The 20,891-nt window shown below is 44.0% G+C and overlaps 1 protein-coding gene across 1 annotated transcript; it reads left to right on the forward strand.

Moving 5' to 3' along the window:
* Window positions 1-5,348: 5,348 nt before the first annotated feature.
* Window positions 5,349-18,906, forward strand: Psmd2 (proteasome 26S subunit ubiquitin receptor, non-ATPase 2). Its single transcript, XM_090343105.1, has 21 exons — window positions 5,349-5,542; window positions 5,977-6,033; window positions 6,340-6,504; window positions 7,367-7,488; window positions 8,697-8,921; window positions 9,428-9,586; window positions 9,740-9,884; window positions 10,062-10,122; window positions 11,416-11,562; window positions 11,736-11,842; window positions 12,042-12,169; window positions 12,381-12,468; window positions 14,924-15,086; window positions 15,493-15,594; window positions 15,978-16,123; window positions 16,376-16,459; window positions 17,181-17,349; window positions 17,444-17,538; window positions 17,719-17,845; window positions 18,312-18,430; window positions 18,546-18,906. The coding sequence occupies exons 1-21, from the start codon at window positions 5,408-5,410 to the stop codon at window positions 18,726-18,728; spliced, it is 2,727 nt and encodes a 908-aa protein (XP_090199231.1). The 5' UTR covers window positions 5,349-5,407; the 3' UTR covers window positions 18,729-18,906.
* Window positions 18,907-20,891: the final 1,985 nt, after the last annotated feature.

The following is a 20,891-nucleotide window of genomic DNA, read 5'->3' on the forward strand; positions in this document are numbered from 1 at the left end:
GAACTCAGCCTGGGCGCTGTCTCTGAGCTCTTCACGTCAAGGCTACTACCCTACCCTTGAACCTAGCCCCACTTCCCATTTTCTAGAGGTTAATTGGAGATAAGAGTCTCAGGCCCTTTTGTGTCCTCACTGGCTTTGAACCTTGATCCTCAGATCTCAGCCATCAGAGTAGCTAGGATTACAGGTGTGAGCCATCATGCCCAGCAAGTCTGTGAGATCTTACCTGTAATTAACTACCAAAGAACAAACAAACAAAAACAGTCATAAGTGGAGCTATGGTTCAAGTAGCAGAGCACTAGCCCTGAGCACAAAAACTCAGGAACAGAGCACAGGCTCTGAGTTCAAGGCCCAGGACTGCTACACACAACAAACACACACATACATACACACACACACACACACACACACACACACACACACACACACACACACACACACACACGGAGTTCAGGTCAACGTGTCAAGTAAAAATAATTACTAGGGCCAGGAGTTTGGCCTAGTGCTAGAGTGCTTGCCTAGTATTCATGAAGACCCGGGTTCAAATCCTCGGTACCACATAATATATGGAAAAAGCCAGAAGTGGTGCTCAGGTGGTAGATTGCTAGCCTTGAGAAAGCCCAAGAACAGTGGTCAGGCCCTGAGAGTTCAAGCCCTAGGACTGGCAAAAAAAAAAAAAAAAAAAAAGAAAGAAAAAGAAAAAAAAGAAAAGAAATTAGGACTGAGTTTGGCCTCGTGGAGAATGCTTGCCTAGTATGCAGAAAGACCCAGGCTTCAATTCCTTGCTACCACATACATAGAAAAAAGTCAAAAGGGGTGCTGAGGCTCAGGTGGTAGAGTTCTAGCCTTGAGAAAAATCCAAGGACAGTGCTCAGGCCCTGAGCTCAATCCCAGGACTGGCAAAAAAAAAAAAAAAAAAAAAAAAAAAAAAAAAGTTACTATCATTTACTGATGCCCTATTTTGCTTAAGCCCATGCTAAGCCATTTAAAAATATCAAAAATATCATCTCACTAAATATTCTCAATGATTTATAAGGTTTTATCATTGTCTTTGCAAGTGGGGAAAAGTAATGAAGAAATTTTTACACTACTCTCAATGTCATGGTTGGGATTCAGAGGCTCTTAATCACCACCCCATAAGTTTTCTGACACAGCATCATCTGGACAACTTCATTGTGGATTATCATCACCACCAGCAGCAGTTGCATTTCGCACACAGTGCAGCTCCCCTGGGCCCAATACCTGATATCCCCAGGCAGCTGCAGGAAAACTATGCACACATTAAGCCAAAGGTAAAGCAGGTAGCAACTGTTTGCTGAGCACTCTGCAGATTCTTGGCTCCTGAGGTAAAGCAAGGTGAAGCTGAGGTACAGATATAACCTTCACTCTCAATAAATAACCCTGTAAAGCTAATGAATATACATCTGTGGTGTGTTCTGGTGTGTTGAGGCAGAAAGAAAACTAAAGGATTGTGCTCCTTAATACATGGCAGTAATTACTGGTAAACAGCTGGGCCATCTCCTACACTGTCCTACTGGGAAGTCTGACTGAATCCCATCCATGTAGCATGGTAGAACTGTGGAAATGTCAGGCTGAAAGGGAGTCCTTCATAAATATGAATAAAGCAGTTTCTTGTCCTCCATGATCTCACTGCATAGGAGGAGAAATGTATATGCTAAATGTGGTGGGGACACAGGGAAAAAATGAATCACCTGAGAGGCAGGGTAGAAAAAACACCCTTTACATGTAACATTGAGCTGGAGCACCAAGGATAGGGGAATTTACTAGCTAGAAAGATGAAGGACATTGGACCAGGAGATTGGTCTAGTGATAGAGTGCTTGCTTAGCATGCACAAAGACCCGGTTTCAATTCCTTGGTATCATATACATAGGTAAAGCCAGAAATGGTGCTGTGGCTCACGTGGCAGAGTGCTAGCTTTGAGCCAAAAGTGTCAAAGGACAGTGCTCAGGCCCAGAGTTAAGCCCCAGACTGGCACAAAAAAAAATGATGAAGGACATTATTTAGCGAAAAGGCAAGAGGAGCATGTGAAATATATAATTTGGTCAAAGGGAGTAAATGACAAGGACATAATGGAGAATGCCACTTGGAGAGATTAATTGTAATAAAAAGGGTTAAAAACAGGAAACTGTAACATCTGTCATCTGGACATAAACAGTAAAAAACACCACAAAACAATCCAGCTGTTTGAAAAATACACACAAAGTGGCAATCCAGGGAAACAGTGCAATGCTAGCTAATGTGTTTCCAGGAATAACCTAATGTTTATATAAGTGATGGGTTTGAGTTAAATGGTTTTCAGATAAGAAGCACCATGCATAAAATGGATACATCTCAGACTGTTTACAGTGTAAATGTGGCAGGCATTTGGAAGACAGGCAAATGGAAGACAGGAAATAGGAAAGGGCAAGTTACAGTTTGGCCTCTGATTGGACAGCAAGTTGGCTACAAGGCTGAGAGCTTGGACAAGTGGTAGGAAGAAGTGCTTTTGGAAGGGTAGTTTGGCTGAAATGGAGCAGGACATTAATTTATTCAGGGGTCTGGAAACTAACCAGATATTTGCATTTGGCTAGAGACTCTTGGAGGCTTGGAGGTGAGAAGGTGGACACTGATTAATCCAGCCTGGCAGTTTTAAGGCATTTTCTAAATAAGATGGCAACTTCCTTTTTAGTTGTCAGGCATATCATTAGGTGCTGTTATATACATTACCTTATTCTCAAAATAACTTGCAAGATAATTATTTTATTATTTAAATTCTAGAGGCGAAAACTAGGCTAAGATCTCACAGCTGGTAAGTGGCAGAATTTAGTTTTAATATCAGATCTATCTCTAAAGCTGTCCTTGAGCCTCTTTGTGCTCAGGGCTACTGTTCTATCACTTGAGCCACAGTGCTACTTCAGTTTTTGAGTAGTTTATTGGAGATAAGTGTTTTACAGGAATGTTTCTGCCTGGACTGGCTTCAAAATACCATCTTCAGACCTCAGTCTCCTTAGTAGCTAGGATTATAGATGTAAGCCACTGGTGCCCCCCCCCCTTGTGTGTGTGTGTGTGTGTGTGTGTGTGTGTGTGTGTGTGTGTGTGTGAATGAGTCCTGGGGCTTACACTCAGGGCATGGATGCTGTCCCTGAGCTTTTCTGCTCAAGGCTAGTGCCCTACTACTAGAGCCACAGTTCTATTTCTGGTTTAATTGGAGATAACAATCTCATGGACTTTCTGCCCATCATAGCTTGGAACCTCAGCCTCCTGACAAGCTCGGACAACAGGTTTGAGTGAGTCACTGGCACCATTCTCCCATTTATAATTTTGAAACACTTTAACATTGTGTGTGTAAGTGTACAATTCTTGGGCTTAAACTCTGGGTGCTGTCTCTTTTTGCTCAAGACTAGCATTTGAGCCACAGCTCCACTTTCAACTTTTTGGTAGTTAATTGGAAATGAGTCTCAAGAGGCTTCCGGAATGGGCAGTCATTGTACCTCAATCTTTAGTCCTCAGCTTCTGGAGTAGCTAGCATTATAGGTATGAGCCACTTACACCTAGCATGTATTCATTTTTCTTATTTTGTGATTTATTAGCATCTATTAGTTGTACAGAGGGTTTCATTGTAGCATGTCCATAAATGCATACCATGTATCCAAAGAAAACTCACTAACTCTTGCTCTCATTTCTTAAATCAATTGCAACAGGTTTCATATGCATAATACATATAAAAACACTTCAACCATATTATTTTGAAACATTTTAAAATCTACAACCAAGTTGAAACATAGCCTGGTAACTTTTCATATATTCTTTATCTACAGTCATCATCAAGCTATGCTTAATGTTACAAGTATCTTATCTCCTGCAAGGTACTTAGTGGGATTTATAACATGTAAAACAAAAATCTAAGACCTGAGAGAAGGCAGTTGTGGAAAAAGGAGAGATTCTGGGGGAAGTCCCTTTACAGATAACTGAAGAAAGAATTACAACGTATGGATATTCTAAAGGTGAAATTACCAGAATAAGTGGATTGTCTAATCTTTATCAGCAGATAAAGATAGTAGTCTTTGGTAATGGAAATAGAATGCAAATACAATGGTAGAATCCAAGCACTGAGTGGAAAAGTATATATTTTATTTGTTTATTTATTTGTTGGTCTTGGGGCTTGAACTCTGGGTCTGGGATCTGTCCTGAGCTCTTCAGCTCAAGGCTACCACCCTACCCCTTGAACCACAGAGCCACTTCCGGTTTTCTGGTGGTTAACTGAAGAGTCTCCGGGACTTCTGTGACTAGGCTGGCTTTGAACCCGGATCCTCAGATCTCAGCCTCCTGAGTAGCTAGGATTATAGGCGTGAGCCACCGCACCCAGCTCCTGTTATAGATTAAAAAAACAAAACAAAACCACTTTCTTCATTCTTTAATGTGTTTGAGCCCATAAAATAAGGCATTCGGCCAAATTCTGAGTATTCCAACCAGGGGAAGAGGTAAAGAAGTACTTCCTCGACTTCCTCTGTGGCTCACCTTCTACCTACGCATACACTTTTTATTTTATTTTATTTTTTTGCCAATGTCAAGGCCTGAGAGCACTGTCCTTGGGCTTTCTCAAGACTAGAGCTCTACCACTTGAGCCACAGCACCACTTCCAGCTTTTTCTATGTGTGTGGTACCAAGGACTCAAACCCGGGTCTTCGTGCATGCTACTAGGCAAGCACTCTACCACTAGGCCAAACTTCTGACCCCCACATACACACTTCTGACATAAAATCATTTCCCTTTTTAACTCCTCACTGGGTAAGGAAAACCAAAAGACGAGCTGAGGGAACGAGATCTGATCTTGTCCAGCTTCTGTATTCAGTATTTGGAGCAGAGCGCTTAAATTATCGACTTTTATCCTACCTAAGGGTCAGAACGATTTAATGTGACATCCACATTCTCCCGGTAATATCCATGGTTTCCTTGACCAGGAGGGAAAAGTAAGGCGGAGACTCCACAGCGGTATGGTGCGAGGGAAGGCACGGACCAACTCAATCGTCCTGGTTTTAAAGAACTCTGTCCGTTTACCGCACCGCGCAGCCAACTGTCATGTTACCGTGGGTTTTATCCGCCCTTTTGCAAGGGAACTTACGAGCGAGAAGTGACTCTTCCGCCTCCCAGTTCCCAGCCCCTTCAGCTCCGACAGCAGCCAGCCGAACACCTCACGGCACATCCGGGGTAACCGAGTCCCGGCGACGCCGGCGCGCGCAGGACGCTGGGAACAGTGGTTTCCGTCGGGCGTCAGAGCTCGCCTTGGCGTTTCCGGTTGCGGGCGGGGTCTTGAGGAGGAGGTGGCCCACCGGCGGTACGCGAAGGCGTCTGGGAAAAGGGGTGGTGCGAACCGGTTGCGCGCGCAGCGAGCCGGCAGTAGTTGTGGAGATGGAGGAAGGTGGCCGAGACAAGGCACCTCTGCAGCCCCAGCTACCCCCAGCGACAGCCCCCGGCGGCGCGGACGAGAAGTCGGGAGGCAAGGAGCGGCGGGATGCCGGGGACAAAGACAAGGAACAGGAGCTGGTGAGGCACAACTCTTGGGAGCTGGCTGAGGAGGCCGAGGGCTGAGTCACGGTGGCCCGGCAGGCCGCGGGCCCGACTCCCAACGGCCCTACCACACCTGAGAGAAGGAGAAGCCCCTCACCCTGCCCTTCTAGCCCTCATTCTCCATTCCGCGCTGTCACACCTGCGTAGTCTCCACCAACTCAACCACCACGTCATGAAGTGGGCTCCGCCAGGACCTTGCCAGCCTCATTGCCTAAAACAGCGTTCAAGGGAGCCTGGCTCAGACACCAAACGGCCTTTCTGATGGGGCTTCCCATTCCCACTCCCGTTTTCCTTGTCCATCTGCCCCCTCGTACAGAGCCAAGTGCGCTCTCCACCTGCCCCAGGGTAAGTGGGGGAAGGATGCACTTGGGATTCCTGATCTTAACGAGCTTCTTCCCTCAACCTTCTAGTCTGAGGAGGACAAACAACTTCAAGATGAACTGGAGATGCTCGTGGAACGACTGGGGGTGAGTCATGATGCTAACATAAGCCAGTGCCTATAAGGATCTTCTCACCTCTGCTTTATTGTTTTGAGGTAACAACTCTGATATTGAGGTTGACTGAGTTTTAGGGTCCCAGTTAGGATAGTTTGGAGGTTAAAATGATTTTTGAACTGGGAATATTTGTGACAAGCAACGTGTGGGGTATTTGGGACATCACAAAGGAAATCATATGCAGTTATTTCCTTGGGGGAGTGTTGGGGAGAGGTCAGTGGAGTGGCTTGGAGGAATGTGGGCTATTTTTTAGTTTGAGCCGTGATATCACCTAATCAGGAGAAAGACACATCCCTGTACCGGCCAGCCCTGGAGGAACTGCGAAGACAGATTCGTTCTTCTACAACTTCCATGACATCAGTGCCCAAGCCTCTCAAATTTCTACGTCCACACTATGGCAAGCTGAAGGAAATCTATGAGAACATGGCTCCTGGAGAGAATAAGGTAAAAGGATTTTTTTTTTTTTTGCAAGTCCTGGGCTTGAGCCAGGGCCTGAGCACTGTCCTTGGGTTTTCTCAAGGCTAGAACCCTACCACTTGAACCACAGCACCATTTCCTGGTTTTTCTGTATATGTGGTACTGAGGAATCAAGCCCAGTCTTCATGCATGCTAGGCAAGTACTCTACCACTAGGCCAAACTCCCAGCCTCCCCATTGGTCAATTTTGATTAAAATCACTTAGTAGGATGTGAAGGCACACCCCTAAACCCAGCTACTCAGGAGGCTGAGATTATAAAATCTTTTGAGCCTGTCAAACAGTTCCAACCTAGAAAAAATAGTAAGGTTCTATCTCTTAAAATAATAAAATACAGAGCCTCCATCTTTCTTTGCATTCCCCCTTGTTTATCAAAACCCCTTAGGCATGTTAGTTTAAAAGAGAGACAGGTGGGTGCAAGTAGCTCATGCCTGTAGTCATAACTTCTCAGGAGGTTGAGATCTGAGGATTGAGATTCAAAGCCAGCCCAAAGCAGGAAAGAGACTCTTATCCCCAATTAATCACCAGAAAACTGGAAGTAGCTCTGTGGTTCAAACTGGTACAGCCCTAACCTTGAGAAAAAGAGCTGAGGGATAGCACCCAGGCCTTGAGTATAAGCCCCACGACCAACCAAAAAAAAAAAAAAAAGTGCAGGAATGGGGAAAGGTAGCATCAGCCATAAGGTTATTATGAGATTTAGTTTAGGTAATAAGGAAAAGACTAGCGTATAGTGAATAACTAACTTTGGGGACAGTAATCTTGACTCTGTAATGTCACACTTCCCTTACCAAGGACTGTTGGGTTTGACTTCAAAGGACTGGTTTGTTTATAGCGTTTTGCTGCTGACATCATCTCTGTTTTGGCCATGACCATGAGTGGGGAGCGTGAGTGCCTCAAGTATCGGTTAGTGGGCTCCCAAGAGGAATTAGCATCATGGGGTCATGAGTATGTCAGGTAAGAACTTTTTTCTTGGGCATCTGAAAGAGATTCTGAAGCATAAGTCTGAATTCTGTCTTGGAGTGCTGTTTTAGAATATCAGTGTGTTGGCCAGAAGTGTGGTCTAGTGGGAGAGTGCTTGCCTAGCATGCATGAAGCCCTGGGTTTGATCCCTCGGTACCATACACACAGAAAAAACTGGAAGTGGTACTGTGGCTCAAGTGATAGATAGAGCACTAATGTTGAGAAAGTGCAAGGATTGTGCCCCAGGCCCTGAGTTCAAGCCCTAGGACTGGCCCAAAAAAAAAAGTATATTTATTTAAATTTATCAGTGTGTTGCATTTCTTTCTTTTTTTTAAAGTGAAAGGATGGACTTACAAAGTAAAGGCAGATTACTACATAGAAATCTAGTAAATACATTTTGCCTGTACATGAAAACTTTATGAAAGTTATTCACTTAACAATTCACCCCAGTCACAATGTTATTATTTATAATGTTCTTAAGATACCATATCTTTAATTCAAATTATATTACATGTTATATCCTCAAGATGAACTTTTAAACATCAAATTCTCTAATGAATGGTACCTTCAAAGGGGCAATTTCCACTAGCCTCTGGGTGGCATTATTCTAGGCTTTTTTTTTTTTTTTTTTTTGCCAACTAAAAACCTTCAAAAAATTAATTTTCATATGCCTTTACACTCAAATATTTGGCTAGATTTTCCCCCCTTATTGACTACATTTACAAATAGGTAACAAGAAAAGAATTAAAAATTAAAAGGCAGCCATTAAAATAATGGATCCATTATTTAGAAAATATATTTGGCTTGTGGCAATTAAAAAAATGGCAATGAGAGGGTGTGTTAATAGCCAGGTGCTTGAGGCATTACTGAATCTGGTAACAGAATGAAGCCTAACCAGGAAGACCAAATAGGAACATAGTTACATTGCACTTCATTCTTTACAAATATTCTAAACATACAGGAAATACAAGTCATGTTTAGATCCTCAATTAGAAGATGCTGAACCTTAGCATTTAACAATTTTTACTGGCGTTTAACATAGTCATTTCCTTATGATCCTTTATGGATCTTTTCATATCAATTTAAGTATATTCTGGGCATAAAATAGTGTGCTGCATTTCTTAGACAAAGAATTCCTTGACCTGTAGGAAACTGTTCTCCCAAAACTGCTCCCTTACTTAATAGTTTGTATCAATCCATAGACATCTGGCAGGAGAAGTGGCGAAGGAATGGCAGGAACTGGATGAGGCAGAGAAAGCCCAGCGGGAGCCGCTGCTTACCTTGGTAAAGGAAATTGTTCCTTATAATATGGCCCACAATGCAGAACATGAGGCCTGTGATCTGCTCATGGAAATTGAGCAGGTGGATATGCTGGAGAAGGATATTGACGAGAATGCATATGCAAAGGTCTGCCTGTATCTCACCAGGTAAGGGAAGGTGTAGAGTGGGTGGACAGGCTGGTCCTCCTTAGCTCTTCACTTCTGTTTGTATGTTCTTTGTTCTTTGAGAGACTCTGCATTAAGGATCATATCAAGCTATAGTTAATTGATTGTTGCCCATTAATTTCTTTTGGGCAGAAATGTAGAATTATTACTGAGGAGAGACTTTATTTTCTCTTAATAGTCATAGTACCTCCAATGCATGGTATATAGTAAGCATTCAGTATTTTTGCTAAGTGAATTTAAAAAGGTGAATGAGGGGCTGAGAGTGTGACCTAGTGAAAGAGTGCTTGCCTAGCATGCACAAAGCCCTAGGTTTGATTCCTTAGAATCACATAAACAGAAAAGGCCAGAAATGGTGCTTTCCTCAAGGGTAGAATACTATCCTTGAGAAAGCTCAAGGGCAGTGCCCAGCCCAGGACTGGCAAAAAAAAAAAAAAAAAGGTAATTTCTAGGACTTGGTGAATTTTTTAAAATTACTTTTATCTTTTTAGTTGTGTGAACTATGTGCCAGAGCCTGAGAATTCTGCCTTGCTACGCTGTGCCTTGGGTGTGTTTCGAAAGTTTAGCCGTTTCCCTGAAGCTCTGAGGTTGGCTTTGATGCTCAATGACATGGAATTGGTAGAAGACATCTTCACCTCCTGTAAGGATGTGTAAGTAGGGAAGAAGGTGGGTAAGGATGAGATACGATCCAGCATGGGTTATTTTCATGAATAGCTGCGACCTGTATATTTTGGTTAGGGTGTAAGGGGCTCTCTTGTGTTTGTACTGGGTGAGAATAAGCAAACCTGCTGCCTTTCTCACAGGGTGGTACAGAAGCAAATGGCATTCATGTTAGGTCGGCACGGGGTGTTCCTGGAGCTAAGTGAAGATGTAGAAGAATATGAGGACCTGACGGAGATCATGTCCAATGTGCAGCTTAACAGCAACTTCTTGGCCTTAGCCCGGGAGGTGAGATGCTTAGCTCTTTTCTATCAAGGCTTTTTGGTTGTAAGTCTGTCTACCTGTTAATTTTCTCTGATACCTCTCACCATTCTTCCTAGTTAGAATTGCTATTCAATGGGATAGCAGAAGGGATAGCTTGGGGAATATTGTGAGAGCAGTTATGACACTCTGGCTTCTCTTTAGCTGGATATCATGGAGCCCAAGGTGCCTGATGACATCTACAAAACCCACCTAGAGAATAACAGTGAGTACTCTGTTGAGGGGCTTGGAGAATTGTTAATTGTTCTCCTTGTATTAGAAATAATGGCTTTTCTGGGGCCGGGAGTTTGGCCTAGTGGTTAAAGTGCTTGCCTAGCATGCATGAAGACCTGGGTTCGATTCCTCGGTACCACATACATAGAAAAAAGCCGGAAGTGGTGCTGAGGCTCAAGTGGTAGAGCTCTAGCCTTGAGAAAGTCCAAGGACAGTGCTCAGGCCCTGAACTCAAGCCCAGGACTGGCAAAAAAAGAAAAAAAGAAAAGAAATAATGGCTTTTCTAAACTGCTTATCCAAAAGAGCTCAGAATCCCCATGAACTGTCTCTAAAACTTTTTGAGGGGCCGGGAGCGTGGCCTAGTGGTAGAGTGCTTGCCTAGCATGTATGAAGACCTGGGTTTGATTCCTTGGTACCATATACATAGAAAAAGCCAGAAGTGGGGCTGTGGATCAAGTAGTAGAGCACTAGCCTTGAGAAAGCCCAAGAACAGTGCTCAGGCCTGGAGTTCAAGCCCCAGGACTGGCGCATCCCCCAATTTTTTTAAATTAGTATTTATTAATTATACAGAGAGTGAACCTTTTCTGTAGGTCTTTTGGGGTAGACATAGAAGATCTTAAGGAGCTACCTCAGAACCAGAGACTAGTTGCTGTGTTATGTTCTTCGTCCGTCTGTCTCTCCATCCTTCCCTCCCTCCCTCCCTCCCTCCCTTTCTTTCCTTCCTTCCTTCCTTCCTTCCTTCCTTCCTTCCTTCGTTCCTTTCTTTCCTTTCTTTCCTTTCTTTCCTTCTTTCATCAGTTGTGGGACTTGAACTCTGGGCATTGTCCCTGAGCATTTCAGCTCAAGGCTGTGCTCTACCCCTTGAGCCACAGCACTACTTACGTTTTCTGGTGATTAATTGGAGATAAGAATCTCACAGACTTTAGTGCCTGGGCTAGTTTTGAACCGTGATCCTCAGAGCTCAGCCTCCTGAGTAGCTAGGATTACAGGCGTGGGCCACCATGCCTGTCTTATTGGCAGTCCTGGGGCTTGAACTCTGAGCCTGGGTGCTGTTCCTGAGCTTCTTTTGCTCACTGCCAGTGTTCCAACACTTGAGCCACAGTACCACTTCTGGCTTTTTTTTAGTAGTTTATTGGAGATGAGTCTCATGGACTTTCCTGCCCTTCCTGGCTTCCAACTTCAATCCTCAGATCTCAGCCTCCTGAGTAGCTAAGATTACAGGTGTGAGCCTCCGGTGCCCAGCTGACTCTCAACCTTTTTTTCCTTTTCTTTCTCTGTTGTTCAGGGTTTGGAGGAAGTGGCTCTCAGGTGGACTCTGCCCGCATGAACCTGGCCTCCTCTTTTGTGAATGGCTTTGTGAATGCAGCCTTTGGCCAGGACAAACTGCTGACCGATGATGGCAACAAATGGCTTTACAAGAACAAGGATCATGGTATAATTCTGCTACTACTTTTATGCTATCTTTGGTATCTCTTTTTGTCTTCCTAGAGTTTTTTTTAGTTACAAAGGGGAATCATAGTATAGTTTCTAGGGGGAACCCTAATTATGGTAATTTCCTCAGGGTGTATCTTTTAAAGCTAACAGATTGATTCTTCCTTGGTACAGGAATGCTGAGTGCTGCTGCGTCCCTTGGCATGATTCTGCTGTGGGATGTGGATGGTGGCCTCACTCAGATTGACAAATACCTATACTCCTCTGAGGACTATATCAAGGTTAGTATGGGCACAGCTTACTACCCATTGGTAACTCCCCACTTACTGTGTTCTTGTAACCTGTAGTACTTGTCCATCACTGATGAGACTTGTCTAGTTTTTCACGTTAGTTAAGGCAAGTGCTATAATGAGTTCTATGTGTGTATCCTTTATAATGAAGGCAGAGTAGCATAAGTAAAGAGTCTACTTGGTCTTTCAGTCGGGAGCTCTCCTTGCCTGTGGTATTGTGAACTCTGGGGTCCGGAATGAATGTGACCCTGCCCTGGCACTGCTCTCAGACTATGTTCTCCATAACAGCAACACCATGAGACTTGGTTCCATCTTTGGGTAAGATACTATCTTTTCCTCTGGTAAGGCTTATTAGCCTATTAGCTATTGAAGAGTTTTTCGCCTTGTCAAAGATTGCCACTTGCATGCCACTGAGTATTCCGTTCATGGAAAGTGTTTGCCTGAAATGATGAGTAATAAGTCTTCTTTCTGTTTTTGTTTTTCCCATCTTGGGTATGTGTTTGGGACTGCCTGTCCCTGGCTTTTGCAGGCTGGGCTTAGCCTATGCTGGCTCAAATCGTGAAGATGTTCTAACACTGCTATTGCCTGTGATGGGAGATTCAAAGTCAAGCATGGAGGTGAGTAGAAGCCAGTGATGATTAACAGTGGGTAAGAAAGGTGCTCTGAGTCACTGTGTGATGTCAAGTGGAAAAGAAGGGCAAATGGAAATTGGGACTAGGGTTGCCTTGGGCCATTTCAAGCCCAATTGAGGCTAATAAGTTAACATTTTAATATTGAGTTCTAGTCCCTGGTATCTCTAGACCAGAGGAAGGAGAAATGTAGGCAGTTTAATACTGATGATTCTATTAGTCAGCTGTCTGTCACTACAACAAACTAATTGAGGCAATCAATTTAGAAAAGGTTTTGAAGCTTCCAGTACATGGCTACATAGACCTGTTGCTTTGGGTGATAGCACATCTGCATGTGGCAGAACAAAACTCACAAGTCAGGAAAGGGAATGAAAGGAAGGGATTGAAGTTCTAATACCTTTCTTATGGCAGTCCCCACTGTCATAAAGACCTCCCACTGGACTCCATCTCTTAGTTTCAACTCCCCAATAAGTAGCATCACTTGGGATCTTTTAAGACATGGCCTTTGGGAGACACTGTAGATCTAAACTATAGCCATGATCAACTCTAAATTTTCTTGTCATTTTAGTAATTGATAGCCAAAAGCAGAGATTTTAGATTTTTCAAATTAAATATAGTTCTGGGCCGGGAGTTTGACCTAGTGGTAGAGTGCTTGCCTAGCTTGCATGAAGATCCAGGTTTGATTCCTTGGTACCACATACATAGAAAAGAGCTAGAAGTGGTGCTGAGGCTCAAGTGGTAGGTCTTTATCCTTGAGAAAGTTCAAGGACAGTGCTCAGGCCCCTGAGCTCAAGCCCAGGACTGGCAAAAAAAAAAAAGTCTGGACACTTCCGATGACAAGCAATGCGATCCTTAACAAGTAGTTCTGTCTCTTTAGGCCTCCTTTTTCTCATGCACTGAAGGAATAGCAGTAAGACCTATTTTGTGGAGGTGTTATAGGGATTAAATGTTAAAGAGCTTGTGGGGTTAGGAATGTGGCTTAGTGGTAGAGTGCCTACCATGCATAAAGAAAGCCCTGGGCTTGGTTCCTCAGTACCATATAAATGGGAAAAGCTGGAAGTGGCACTGTGGCTCAAGTGGTAGAGTGCTATCCTTGAGCAAAAGAAGCTCAGGGACAGTGCCCAGGCCCTGAATTCCAGGACTGGGCCAAAAGCAGTTATCATAGAGCTGGCATATAGTAAGCACTGAATGGTTATTGTCTTTGTTATTTTGATGTATCAAAAAGTGTGGGAGTGTGGGCCGGGAGTGTGGCCTAGTGGTAGAGTGCTTACCTAGCATGCACAAAGACCCGGTTCAATTCCTCAGTACCACATACGTAGAAAAAGCTGGAAGTGGTGCTGTGGCTCAAGTGGTAGAGAGCACTATCCTTGAGAAAGTCCAAGGACAGTGCTCAGTCCCTGAGTTCAAGCCCCAGGACTGGCAAAAAAAAAAAAAAAGTGATTATGGGCCCAGGAGTTTGGCTTAGTGGTAGAGTGCTTGCCTAGTGTGCATGATGACTCGGATTGGATTCCTTGGTGCCACGTACATATTAAAAAGTTGGAAATGGTGCTGTGGCTGAAGAGGTAGAACTCTAGCTTGAGAAGGCTTCCAAGGATAGTGCTCAGGCTCTGAGTTCAAGCCTTGGAACTGGCCCAAAAAAAGGTGATTATGAAGCTGGTGCCTCATGCCTGTAATCCTAGCTACTCAGGAGGCTGAGATCTGAGGATCAAGGTTCCAGACCAGCCTGGGCACAAAAAAGTCCATGAGAATTATCTCCAATTAACCACCAGAAAACCAGAAATGGCACTGTGGCTCAAAGTGGTAAAGTGCTAGCACTGCTAGCACTGTTAGAGCTTAGGGACAGTGCTAAAGCCCAAGGTTCATGACGAACCAAAAAAAAAAAAAAGTGATTACTTTGGGCATTGGTGGCTCATGCCTGTGATACTATCTATTTAGGCGGCTGAGATCTGAGGATCACAGTTCTAAGCCACGCTGGACAGAAAAGTCCCTGTGAGACTCATCTCCAATTAACTACACAAAAACTAGAAATGGCACTGTGTCTCAAGTGGTAGAGTGCTATCCTTGAGCACAAAGAGGCTCAAGGACAAGCCCTACAAACCAATGTGTAGAAAATGATCATTACCCAAGGTAGTTATGGAGTTTAGTTTTGTTTTGTTTTTCCTTTCCAGTCCTGGGCTTGAGCTCAGGGCCTGAGCACTGTCCTTGGACTTTCTCAAGGCTAGAGCTCTACCACTTGAGCCTCAGCACCATTCCTGCCTTTTTTCTATGTGTGTAGTACTGAGGAATTGAACCTGGGTCTTCGTGCAAGCTAGGCAAGCACTCTACCACTAGGCCAAACTCCTGGCCCCTGGAGGCTTTCTTATAATAGACTATATTTGTAGGAATCTTGATAAAGAAAAGAAATATTTTAGCATCTTAACAGTATGTAATACTGACTTTGTAGGTGGCAGGTGTGACAGCTCTAGCCTGTGGAATGATAGCAGTGGGATCCTGCAATGGAGATGTCACTTCCACTATCCTTCAGACCATTATGGAGAAGTCTGAGACTGAGCTCAAGGACACTTATGCTCGGTGGCTTCCTCTTGGTCTGGGCCTCAACCACCTGGGTAAGGGGATGTCTATTTGATCAAAAGAGCTAGTAGTAGTTGGGTAGTTGTATGTATTAAGGATGTGTTTGATATGTGTGTATGTATTTGTGCTGGTACTGGGACTTGAACTCAGGGCCTCATGCTCTGTTTTAACTTTTTTACTCAAGGCTGATGCTCTACCACCTGAGCTATATCTCCATTTTTGCCTTTTTATAGGTTAATTGTAGATGAGTCTCACAGACATTTCTACCCAGGCTGGGTAGAAATGTCACTTTGAACAAGTGACTTGTAGATCTTAACATCCTGAGTAGCTATGATTACAAGCATGAGCTACCAATGCCTGGCTTGGTGGGGAGGTTTTATATGTCAAGCTGATCTAGACAGAAGTTAAGTGTTCTCTAATCTTTTTGAATCTATTTTGTAGGGAAGGGTGAGGCCATTGAAGCAATCCTGGCTGCACTGGAGGTTGTATCAGAGCCATTCCGCAGCTTTGCCAACACACTGGTGGACGTGTGTGCCTACGCAGGTCTGTGTTTTTGTAATGTCGTGGGCTTCCCCAGTAACTCCATTTCTCCCTTTGTCCCTTTTTACCTTTTTTATGTTATTTTCTCGTTTTCTCTTTGATTTTGTTCTGCTGGGCTTGAGCTCAATGGCTGAGCATTGACCTTGGGCTTTCTCAAGGCTAGAGCTCTACTACTTGAGCCACAGTACAACTTCTGGCTTTTTCTATGTATGTGGTACTGAGGAATCAAACGCAAGTCTTCGTACGTGCTAGGCAAGCACTCTACCACTAGGGCAAACATCTTGCCCTCTGCTTTAGATTCTTTAGGCTTCTCCTGTTTCCAAAGTAAGCTTTTCCCTAATGCCTTTTAATTTCTTTCTCTCTTAACTTTTACTATTTTGCCACAGGCTCTGGGAATGTGTTGAAGGTTCAGCAGCTCCTTCACATTTGTAGTGAACACTTTGATTCCAAGGAAAAGGAAGAAGACAAAGAGAAAAAGGAAAAGAAGGACAAGGACAAGAAGGAAGCCCCTGCTGACATGGGAGCACATCAGGTTATGGGGAAGCTGAATCCTTTCTGGGAGGCTTTTAGAAAAGATAAGCATGTCAGAGAATGTGGAAGGTGGTTTTGTCTTTGTTTTAGGGCCCCTTTGGGTATTGTGTTACTGTGTAGCAAGATACCAGGTAGATTGAGTTTTGTCTGTTGAAGTTAAAGGTATTCCTCCCAGAATAGCTTTTAGGATGAGCCTTCAGCCTAGGGTAACTTTTTTTTTCCTTCATGGACTCTATTGCCTCTTGAATTGCAGGGAGTGGCTGTTCTGGGGATTGCCCTTATTGCTATGGGGGAGGAGATTGGTGCAGAGATGGCTCTTCGAACTTTTGGTCATTTGGTAAGTATCATGAAGGAGATTGGAAAATTGCTTTTTTGTTTTGTTTTGCTCTGTTTTTTTTTGTGTGTGTGTGTGCGTGTGCGTGCTGGTACTGGAGTTTAAATCTCAGAACCTTAGCTCTACAACTTGAGTTATACCTCTGGTCCAGAATTTTGCTGGTTATTTTGGAAATAGAGGGATTTTACAGGTTTCAGCCTTGTCAGTATCTAGGATTACAGGTATGAATACATGCAGGTATGAATATATATATACAGGTGCCATACAAGTATGGCACCAGTCTTGGAATATACTAATTTTAATGCTTTAGGATTCCTTGGAGACAACTTTCCTGATGGGTTTTCTTTATGAAGCAGCAGTGGGGTTTTTTTTGTTGTTGTTGTTTTTGTTTTGTTTTGGTCGTAGGACTTGAACTCTGGGCCCTGGCGTTGTCCCTGAACTCTTCAGCTCAAGGTTACCCCTTGAGCCACAGCGCGCCACTTCTGGTTTTCTTCTGGTGGTTAATTGGACTTTACGCCCTTTATGCCCAGTCTGGCTTTGAACCATAATCCTCAGATCTCAGCCTCCTGAGTAGTTAGGATTACAGATGTGAACTACCATGCCCGGTTTGCAGTAGTTTTTTTTTGTTGTGAGATTTATAATCATTAAAGCCCCATTTCACTTAGCCCATTCCTGTCATTGAACTTGTTTCATCTTCTATATTGTTACTTTGTTTTATTACCAGTTGAGATATGGGGAGCCTACGCTCCGAAGGGCTGTACCTTTGGCATTGGCTCTTATTTCTGTTTCAAATCCACGACTCAACATTTTGGATACTCTAAGCAAATTCTCTCATGATGCTGATCCAGAAGTTTCCTATAACTCCATCTTTGCCATGGGCATGGTGGGCAGTGGTGAGTATGAGGTAGGAAAAAAAGATCCTAAGCATATTAGAGGAAGACTCAAAGTCCTTTAAAACAAATCTTGTATAATATTTAACATTTCCAGGTACCAATAATGCCCGTCTGGCTGCAATGCTGCGTCAGTTAGCCCAGTATCATGCCAAGGACCCCAATAACCTCTTCATGGTGCGCTTGGCACAGGTAAAGAACATCACTCTTCTCCTTAGTGTGTGTGTGCCAAGGGAAGTGTGTATGGTAATGGAGCAAGGACAGTGGGGTCTTGGCCTGGGAGGGAAGATGTGAACGAGTAGGATTATTTGGCTGAATTAAGGTATATCTCAGCAGCCGTGATTCCCTGTAACCACTTTCCTCTGTTTTTAGGGCCTGACACATTTGGGGAAGGGCACACTTACCCTCTGCCCCTACCACAGTGATCGACAACTTATGAGTCAAGTGGCAGTGGCTGGTCTACTCACAGTGCTTGTCTCTTTTCTGGATGTTCGAAACAGTGAGTTTCTGTGGTACCCTGTATCCACTTCTACCAGAGTCACCTTGGTCATTTAGGATCAAGAGCCCAAATTAGCTCGGTATTATGCTTGGTTCTTTAGGTCTCATGAGACTCTTTAATCTCCCATACTTTCAGTGTGTCCCGTGACTCTTATTCAGGGATGGCTGAGTTCATCCTTAAAAGAAATTGAGTTTCTTGTCCAACATCACATCATATCACTTGTAAAATAGAAGAGGCAAAATTTGAACTCAGATTATTTTATCTCTATGATTGGGGAAAAAATGACTTTTCAAGTCAAAGGGCTATTGGCAATGGGGGATAGTGGCATCTCCAATTAGCAGTAGGGTATCATGAAGAGAAGAATATGTGTTTAGTTGATGACTGGGTTAAAAAGGGTGAGGTGGGATCCCAGGTTTCTGGCCTGCTCTGCCCTGTTGTCTAACCATTTGTTCCATATTTCCTTCAGTCATTCTAGGCAAGTCACACTATGTTTTGTATGGGCTGGTGGCTGCCATGCAGCCCCGAATGCTGGTTACATTTGATGAGGAGCTTCGGCCATTGCCAGTGTCTGTTCGTGTGGGCCAGGTGAGTAGTTGAGGAGAGGGAGGCTACTCTGGAACTGAAGTGGTCAGTGTGAGGGAGGTACTGCTTCTGTGCCTTCTGGATGGAGTCCCTTCATTTTAGTTTTCTTACTCCACAGGCAGTGGATGTGGTGGGCCAGGCTGGCAAGCCTAAGACCATCACGGGATTCCAGACACACACAACCCCAGTGTTGTTGGCCCATGGGGAACGGGCAGAATTGGCCACTGAGGAATTTCTCCCTGTTACCCCCATTCTGGAAGGTTTTGTTATCCTTCGGAAGAATCCAAACTATGACCTTTAAGTGGCTACAAGGGTTTCAGGCCACAGCTCACTTATCAACAGGCCATATTTCTTGCTGCCAGACGTGGACACTGCTCTATACCTTTACCTTTGGGGGAATTGTTACCTCCTTTTTTTTTTTTTTTTTTTTTTTGTTACTGAGTGAGATAATTTCATTGAATAAAGACCTTTATGCCCAAGGTATCTGTCTCCTTTCTGGGGTATCATGATCTGGGGCTAGGCTGGAGTGTGGAGTGGATGTGAGAGGACATTATTTGGAACAGCCTAGAGCTCAGCCTAGCAGGGAGGCTGCCCTTAAATGGAAGGAATCCAATCTCTTTTTCTCTTCTCCTCCTTAATCTTTCCCTTCTCCTCCTCAATCATTTTCTTAGAAATTTTTTTGTAAAACCTTAGAAACTACCACATGTAATGGGTCTTTTTTAGCAGGTAACTGTACACAAACTTGTACAGGTAGTTTTCCAGACAGCTTTTGGATCCAGCATACTCCTCTCACTCTTGCTTGTCATTCCTGACTTGGAAATGCCCATCAATGGGCTTCCTTAGTCCTTTCTAATTTGACCCTTGTGTACTGAGAGGGACATCTTTAGTTCTTGTGATCCACCCCTCTGTCCCATTGGAAAGCTGTTATACTTGAATGATTTGATCATAATATATACTTCTGCCTGTCCTAGAAACTGGGTGGAAAGCTTGACTGTTCTCTTAATGTAGTCAATGGGTTGGTGGAGTGGCCACCTTCCTGGAACATAATCACACTTAACCTTCAATGCTCCTTGCTGATGGGACTGATATGAGTATATTTATACTGATGTGTAGAGTCTGAACCCCTGTGAATGCAGTGGGAGCATGTGGTCCTGCCAGATAATCAAAATTAACATTTATCCAACATTTAACTGAGTTTAACCTCTGGACAGTAGCTGGCAGTAAATTGGTTTTCTAGAAATGTTGACAGAGTAACTGTTCTTCATGCTTCTAAGACTTGACAACAGCTTCCAGAGGTAAGTATATTCCCATGTTTTGCTACAAAGACAAAAAAAGTTTAGAGGTTTAGTAAGTTGTTCAGAGTCACCTGAAAGGTGACCTCAACTGACATCCCTCAACCCCCAATCCCTCCCTCATGTCCCCCATATTGGGGCTTGAACCCAGGGCATGGACACTCTCCCTTAGCTTTTTCACAAGGCTCATGCTCTGCCACTTGATCCATACCTCCACTTTAGCTTTTTGCTGGTTAATTGGAACTAAGAATCTCTGACTTGCTGGGCACTGGTGACTCACTCCTGTAATCCTAGCTACTCAGGAAGTTGAAATCTGAGGATCGCTGTTCAATGCCATCCTGGACACAAATGTCTGTGAGACTTTTTTTTTCCCCCAATCCTGAGGCTTAAAGTCAGGGCCTGGGCATTGTCCTTGAGCTTTCTCAAGGCTAGAGCTTTACCACATAAGCCACAGAGCCACTTTGGGAATTTTCTGTGTATGTGGTACTGAGGAATCAAATGGAGGGCTTCATGCATGCTAGGCGAGTGCTGTACCACTAGGCCACACTCCTGGCCTTCAGACTCTTATCTCCAATTAACCACCAGAGACCGGGAATGGTGCTGTGGCTCAAAGTGATAGAGCACTACTAGCCTTGAGCCAAAGAGCTCAGGGACAGCACCCAGGCCCAGAGTTCAAGCTCCACAACCAATAACAACTAGAGCCTCTTAGACTTTCATACTCAGGTTGACTTGATCCTCAGATTTTCTCCTGAGTTGCTAGTAATTACAGGCATGAGCCCCTGTTACCTGGCCTCAATGGGAATCTTTAGTTAATCTGTTTCCAAAGCCCATGCCCTTCCATGTTCATTATAGTAATCTTATCTCCATAGCCTTAGATACTCTAGGGTCCCATATAGCTCAATGTCTCCTCTGGAGAAACAGTAAATTTGGATCGCATTTTTTGTTTTTGTTTTTTGAGGGTCATGGGGCTTGAACTCTGCCTGGGCACTGTCCCTGAGCTCTTCAGCTCAAGGCTACCACCCTAACCTTGAGCCAAGCTCCACTTCCATTTTCTAGAGGTTAATTATAGATAAGCGTCTCAGGTCATTTTGTGCCTGGGCTGGCTTTGAACCTTGATCCTCAGCTTTCAGCCTCCTGAGTAGCTAGGATTATAGGTCTGAGCCATTGTGCCC

Source organism: Megascapheus bottae, chromosome 1 (assembly GCF_031878675.1).
Source record: "Megascapheus bottae isolate mThoBot1 chromosome 1, mThoBot2.hap1, whole genome shotgun sequence".
Lineage (NCBI taxonomy): Eukaryota > Metazoa > Chordata > Mammalia > Rodentia > Geomyidae > Megascapheus > Megascapheus bottae.